Source organism: Stegastes partitus, unplaced genomic scaffold (assembly GCF_000690725.1).
Source record: "Stegastes partitus isolate 25-593 unplaced genomic scaffold, Stegastes_partitus-1.0.2 Scaffold1110, whole genome shotgun sequence".
Taxonomy (NCBI): Eukaryota; Metazoa; Chordata; class Actinopteri; family Pomacentridae; genus Stegastes; species Stegastes partitus.
This window is the reverse complement of record NW_007578841.1, coordinates 90,891-98,614: the sequence shown is the minus strand read 5'-3', so window position 1 is coordinate 98,614 and position 7,724 is coordinate 90,891. Positions and strand designations below refer to the sequence as shown.

Below are 7,724 nucleotides of genomic sequence, written 5' to 3'. Positions count from 1 at the left end.
CCCACTTGATTTTAGCCTAAAGAGATTGTTTGTACTAAAGAAATGTGCTTCACTGTGAGATACAAAAGCACCAATTCTGAATTAATGGCCAATTAATACAGAAAACTCAAATCTGCTTAAAACAGCAGCTCCGGTTCCACAGCCAGCTACTTATAAACAAGCAGAAGTACAGAGGAGAAGTTGCCTCACATTTAAGGAATATTCAAACGGAAGGCATTGTTTGGTACTGAGTGTGTGTGTGCATGGAAAGAGGATGACTTTGATTTAGACAAAATCCAGGTGTAGCTGGGAAATGAGCCACGCTGCTCAGACTTCAGTGGCTGGCTGTCTGCGCGAGTGTACTTGTTATCGTGATAGCGTGAGTGTGTTTCTTTGAGATTCATTGCAGCAGTTCTCGACTGAACCCACTCTTTCCTACAACGACTTAAATGTCCCAGATCTGTCTTTGACTCAGCGTCATCTCCGAGTGTGTTCATCTGTGCGCGCTTCCCCACACACACACGCATGCCCGTGTGTTTCCGCCGCTAACAGCATTAACATTTCATGGACGACACTGAGGTTTGTCAACTGGATCTCATCAAAATTTCATCCTTAATTACGGAAGCAAGAACTGGAGGGAGATTCCCCCTCCTGCGAGGTGAACCACCAGACTGAACCGAGCCGCCAGCAGAGACGAGAAGAAAAGGAAAAATCAAATTCCCTCCAGGTTATTGCCGGTGAAAGCTGGGTGCTTGGTCATTTTAAATATCCCAGGAAACAGAAAAATACACTATTAATGACCAGGAAGATAAGGGTTCCCATCAGAGTCTAACCACAAATTCATTCCGGGCTTGGTGGTAGAAACTTGAAGGTTACAGAGTCCAGAGTCTGACTGAGTCTTAATAAATCTTAAAATTACTAAAAAACCCAGGAGTCCTGCATCTGAGAGGCGGATAAAACTGTACAGCAGCAGCAAACACACCGTTTTTGAAATGCATTCCTTATTAGAGTTTATTTTACTACCTTCAGTGGTGGACATATTGTAACTACCTGCAGGATTTATCTGAAGTTGATTTACATTTTCCAGACTAAGATTTCACAATAAAAACATATAAGCTGTTTCTAAAACACATCCAGATCTTTGCCTATAAGCAGTTCTTCCAAACACACATTCTCACACATTCTCACAAAATTTCAACTTAAATAACAACAAAGATTACAGAACGCAATACAAGCTTGTGTAGCAGACCCCTTCAGTTGGTGTTGTGGCCCCTTAGACGGGGGCTGAGCCCTAGGTTGGGAACCATTTGTAAACTTTACAGAATTTAAAGTTCTTCACTATGAGCCCACTGATGCACCGATACTAACAATATAAGAAGTGATTTTTTTTCATAGCGCGTATATAAAGATGGACGTCACGACACCCCCCTAAAATTGGAGCCAAAACATCTTGATCGCTCCCTAGTGGCTGGTTGTCATAAACACCACTGCCTCCATGTCAGCAGATGAGATGAAATAAATCAAAAGCCCACCTCAAATAAATTTTCTAAACTATGCTCTCCACCTGATGAAGTGCTCGCCATCATGTCGATGCTTCTTCAAGTGTCAGTTTTTCTGATAGGTTTGTTTTTGATGAGTTGTTTGTGATTGACAGCTGCTCTGAAGAAAGCAGTCAGACGGCTCTTGTCCTTAACTGTGTGATTATTTGTCTGTTTCAAACTAAATGAGTCGCAGTAGACTGATATTCTGAGCTGATAAAAGTGAAACGTGTCACAACACAACGTCGTAAATGAAGCATTGTGGCGCCGCAGAGAGGCCCCAAAACTCACAAATCATGTTCTCTAGATGTGACAGCAAATGTTTGTTTGGTACAGATTGCAGCAATAATCACATCTATTTGTTCAGAGGGACATAAATGAACAATATATTGCAACTAATACCGTGACTCATATTTGGATATCTGTTGAAATTTTGTAATATGGAAGAGTTCTTGTGTTTTAGCATCTTATTCAGTTTAGAGTTTTTCACTAAGTCATGCTTGTATTTTGTCTTTTGAAGGCCAATTTAATGAGTAAGTTCAGTCAGATGAACATAGCTGATATATAGATGGCTACTTACTCATCATTTTTACCCAGAAATTAACGAGGTATTTGGGTCGGGCGTGAGGCGACTCTCATTTTTGTGCAGTCAAAGGAAGCGTTGATGCGTCATCGGTCTTCTAAAGAATTATTAATTCATGCTTTTATGGTGTTGTTCAGTGGAGGTACACTCAAATCCTGTACTTCACTTAAGAACTTCTGTTTTAACCCTCCACTACCTTCCATAGGGAACTGATGCACTTTTTGACTCCATGACATTATTTGACTGATTAGTTTGAAGTTAATTTACCCATGAAGATTGGGACAGTCAGACTGGAAATATACATTCAAGTTAGAAAGCCTTCATTTTTTTGAAAAACGAAACAAAGATGAATAATCACCCAAACAATCGAACTTATCGTCCATCAGGTTACAGACTCGCATGCTCTTGTAAGTTGATGCTTTGACCTGCCGTACCTGCTCTCGACTGTTTCCCTGTACAGCTGGGGACCAGCAGCATAATTTAAAACCAATCCTTCATTTAGATTTTGTTTCTGTCAACTTATGCGTCTTGACTTAAGAGACTTTGTTGTAGCATTGCTGCCTTGTTCCCAAATCGCATCAGTTGAGTTCTTACTTGAACAACTGACATCTGCAACCAGTTTACAACAGATTAAAGTCCCAAAAGACTAACATGAAATGGTTTATCAGACCAGTTATTTTTGATTTCTTCTTCTTCCCCATCCAAAGACTTATCCAGTGACCCTTTAGTAAACGACCAAACTTTAAATTAAAGAACAAAGACAATATTGGTCAGCTAAAATCCTGCCTCCTCTTCAACCAACCAACTGAAGAAAAATCAGCACATCGTATCGAGATGAACCAAGTGTCCCACAATGTACTGAATGCACTCCACCTGCTAGCCTTATGAGCCTAAATGAATTATAAATCAGCATAAAAACCTATTTTTTGCAGCATATTAAATCATTTGAACCTTGTAATTTGCACTGAAATGAAAACATTAGACTCAGAGCAGACCAGCGTGCTTCTGCCCATATCCATGTCATTTATGAAAATAGAACCACATCGGCTGGTAATCGCAGCACAAGAACCGTTAAGAAATGTAACGCAGACAAAGATAGCTGCTGTTTCTTTTGGTGACCCATCTTGAGCTGTTTGTTTTTGGTCATCTGTTTGAACAAAATGCAGCCACGCAGACGAGTTCTTTGACACTGTGTTAATTAGTTTTGAGCCGACTCGTGAATGGTAAAAAAAAATTCTGGACAAAACAGTCTCCATGTGGTTGGATGAGCTTAAAATTGTAGAAACGAGGGGGTGTTTACTGCCGAAATAATGGCTTAACCCTAGAATGCTACAGATGTTGAGCTGTTGTTATGAAAGTAACACAGTCTGACCAATGATGAGGGAACAGCTGTAACAGAAAAATGCTGCTTAATCATTATTACATTGTTAATAGTGGTGAAATCAAGTCTTGATGTAATAATACTTGACTCACAAGGAACATTTTTTAGTGCCTTTATGTTTGATTTTTGCTGGAAATACTCCTCTAGTTTTACTCGAGCTGCATTTTAAATCCAGGATCTGAATATTTCTTCCACTACAAAATACCCTTTCCTGTCCTATATCCCAAACTTTTAAGAAAACACGGACTATTTTCGTGGGAAATTAGCTTTGCACAAGCTTTAAGTGTAGAAAGGGGAGAGAAAATATCACAGTGAACTGCAGGAAACAAAACAACATAACAAAAAAAAAATTAGAGCAGAGCTGTTCCCAAATGGTTTCCATGTATTAGATTGTATTGCTGATTGTAAATGCAAAACCTGAATCGGGGCGGGGGGGGAGAAAGAAGCACAGCAGAAATGTTACCAGTACAGAGGTGAATTGGAATAAGTAAAAATAGATCCACAGCAGAAACAACTGAAGGAATGCCTGCCTTCATATTCAGAATGGCAGAACACATCCATCGAGCCGCCACCGCGCTCAGCCTCACCAGTCGCCACGCCGTCAGATGTCTACAAAAGAGACACCGCCTTGATTTCTCCAAATGACTCTTGAAACGCAGCAGCAACAATAACTGGGACTTATGTAATTACAGCACGCTCATCACAGGAAACTTTTCCAGTCAGCAGCCCACCACCGAGAACACTCTGGGGATCAAACCAGTAACCATTTGATTAGAGGCCTCACTGAAGAGGAATATTTCCCTCCGAGAAGCTCTGGAAGCTTTGATTGCACCATAAGCATAGCAAAAAAAAAAAAGAAAAGTAATGTGGGTGCAATCAGCAGAGGATTTGGACTCAACCTGAATCTATCACACACACACAGCACTTCAGACTCAGTCCACCTGCAAGTAACTCAGCCTTTGTTATTTCTATTTCTAAATGTCCATTATGGGTAGTTTTATTTTTGTTGCCCTGGACATCGCCTGTTAGGCTAAATAGCAGCTACCGTTCAGCCCTCTGATTGGTGATTATAGCTACAACCTAAGATGAACACTTGTAGGCATTAATTAGAGCAGCGTAAATACTGTTTTTCGGTGAAAATAACAAAATAGATGTTATTATTCTGAAAGACTTTGCAGTAAAAAGGAAAACACTGCATTTTTTTGTAGCTTTTAAAGGCTCCCCCTGAAGAAAATCAATTTTTAAATGTTGTTAACATATCCATATTGGTGCTGATTGTACCCTGGAAGACATATTATGAGCGACATAAGCAGCAACACTGTGGCTGAACATCTTGTGTGCCAGCGATAGTTTCAAAAACCACAGATTTAAACTTGCAGGGTTTTAATGCATAACAATCCTGCCAGCTTTCAAGGTGAAGCTTTCTGTAGCATTATTCTTCTCCAGTAGTTTCCTGCTCAAACAGCTGAATAACTCCAATGTTACAGCTTGTTCTTGTGTAGTTTTACAGCGTGGTGTGCTCGAGCTGCAGCGAGCAGGAAGGAATGAGCGGAGAGAGAGGCAGAGATCTACGTTACAGACATGAGGGGTTAAGTCAACAACCATTGTTTAAACTATGATAATGCATCATAATTTGTGAGTTTTGCATTATTAATCAAAATTTGCAAAGTAGCTGAAGTTGTCAATTAGTAGTAGTAAAGTATAAAAGGAATGAAAATATACCCGAAAATCTACACAGAAGAAGTCTAAAGGATGTTTGTGCATTAATAATACTATAGTTGTGGACGTTTGATCTATAGTTGCCTATATGGTTTAGTGAACTGGCCACATTCTGGAGCCCTATGTGATATTTTCTCACTTGAATAATACTTTCTTGAACCAAATGTGTATTTTTTTTATTTGTGACGAGGCTGTTTTTTTTCCGAAACTACACAGATTCGACTGCAGAATCTGTGGGAAAGCATCAGAACGACTCCCCTGTTTACCTCTGAAATATCCTGAGCAAAAATCTAAATGCAGAATTTCATAAAATCGCAGAGGAGAGTAGTTTTATAGTTAATAAAGTTGTTGGTGCTGCCTGCAGAATGTTGTCCCGCTCGTCCTGAAGGGTTGATGGACATTGTGGGGGACAGAATCACATTGTCAGACGTGATAATCAAGAGCATCATGTGGCAGATTGTGTGTCGTACCATGCTGTCGAAAATGATTTTTTGAACTGACATGCCAACAGCCTGTTGTCTTCTTTCTCTTGTCATCTGTGGCATCAGTAAAGCTGCATTTTAAGCTGATTTAATAGGAGTTCTCTGGCCACACTATCTGATCATTGTCCTTTAAAGCCACACCTGATGAGGCCGTGGATTGACAGCTCGGAAACTTTTGATTAAATCTCACCCCTTTCTAACCAGTGAGAAAAGAGAACTATTTGCATGCTGTGTTTGTATTTTTTATTCAAGATCAGAGCTACAGACTGTAACTACCTGGGATTAAACATTTCTGACTGCAAGTTGTGATAAAAATCAGCTTCTGTGGTGTCACTTTGTCCTTGACTCAGTGAATCTGCACATTCTTTAATGTCTGGTGTTATTTGCTGGCATATTATTGAACTATCCTCTGCATTTTTGACTTCCTCTGGAAACCATTTGTGCGGCGAGGTTTCAGAAAAGAGGACTATTTGCATGCTAGATGATCAAACAAAGCGGTGGTAAAAACAGAGCCAATGCATGATACCTACTGTAGATACAATTAACCCTTAACAAGCTGGGAACATGTTTCCAAAAACACCAAGACAGTGCGGTTAAAATGAGCCATAAAAAAGAAAGGAAAAAAAAAAACTACCAGGATACCAAAGCTTCAATGAACAACAAGCAGAGTGTGTTAAAGGGCTGGTGGTGGAGGAGGAAGAGGAGGAGGAGGAGGAGGAGGAGGGTTTTCTTCCCCCCCAACATTACAGCATCCAAATGTTGCGGCGTCACCAGTTTCAGCACCGCGGACAGCTCCGGCACCAATCAGCACCCTGGACAGCGCCGCTAAGTTTGTCAGCTGTTCAGCAACTCCGCGCTCCCCATTCAGCCCGTCTTACCTCCGATGTCTGGCCGCAGCGTCTTGTCGTATTCCTTCAGCAGATTGTTCAGTATCAGTGTGGCATCCTCCTGGTGCGACCTGGGGACCAGCATTTGATTGACAGTGGTATCGTGGTGATCTTCCTCGTCGTCGCCATATTCCAGTAGATCAGAACTGGAGAAGGGAACCAGATGAGATTTATGATGCTGCTCTTTAATAAACCCCCCCTCAGTGGCATGAAAACTTTGTCGCAGCAGTAAATGGTTGCTGTCATCCTGTGTGTGTGTGTGTGTGTGCTTGTTTGGGGAAAACCCTCAGAAAAAAAAAAAAAAGCACAGAAAAGAAAAACACTGCATGCATTATGAGACAGCCATCTGTCACCATATAGGGAACTTTTGAAGCACCTCTCAGCTGTTGATCATGCAAATAACAATTAAAAAAACAAGGTGGGGACTCACCGAGCACCTTCTTGAATGAGTATGAAGAGGATGACCACAAACTTGATTGTCATTTTCCCATGCGATCTGATGACAGGAGCTGCTGGACGGAGACCCCGGCGTGTGCTGCTGCCGCCGCTGCGATCAAGTGCCAGTACAGTAGGTGTGTAACCATCAATCCGAGCTCTGAACTTCCTCATCCGCCCACACACACTTTGTGCCGCGCGTCATGTGCGACCAACACAACAGCGGATTTCTTCTCCCTCTTTTTTTTTTTTCTTTCTTTTTTTTTTTTTCTTTTTCCACCCCCCCTCTCCAACCTCCAACCACCACCACCAACCACCACCTCTGGTTCCTTCCTCGCTCCTCGCAGGAGGGCTTTCCTCCGGGAAGGCACCCGACGATCAATCAGTGTGATCAGTCCAGCGGGATGAGTGGTGGGAGAAGAGGAGGAGGAGGAGGAGGAGGAAGAGGAGGTGGGGGAGTCGAATCGACGGGATCCAGCGGCGCCTCCCTCCCTCCCTCCCTCCCTCTCTCTCTAACGCCTGTGTGGGCACCAGAGTGGCTGCTGGGTGACGCCGTCTGCTGCTGCTGCTGGAGGTGTTGAACCTGAGGAGATGAGCATCTTGCGTGACTCATGCACCGAGCTGACTACCTGGATCACAACTGCATGACATTATCCAAATGAAATATGTGAGCATCTAGATCCAAACTACTGTATTTGTCTTTTTTTTTTTTTTGGCTGA

General features: G+C 41.9%; 1 protein-coding gene across 1 annotated transcript in view; it reads right to left on the bottom strand.

Annotated features, from left to right (window-relative positions):
• LOC103367991 (gamma-aminobutyric acid receptor subunit gamma-3-like) overlaps positions 1 to 7,052 on the bottom strand; it is a 105,781-nt gene extending 98,729 nt beyond the window's left edge. Inside the window, exons 1-2 of the mRNA XM_008296211.1 lie at positions 7,000 to 7,052; positions 6,561 to 6,715 (exon numbers count right to left, since the gene is read on the bottom strand). Coding sequence (XP_008294433.1) covers positions 6,561 to 6,715; positions 7,000 to 7,052 — 208 coding nt within the window. The remainder of the gene's footprint in view (positions 1 to 6,560; positions 6,716 to 6,999) is intronic.
• Between the last annotated feature and the right edge of the window lie 672 nt (positions 7,053 to 7,724).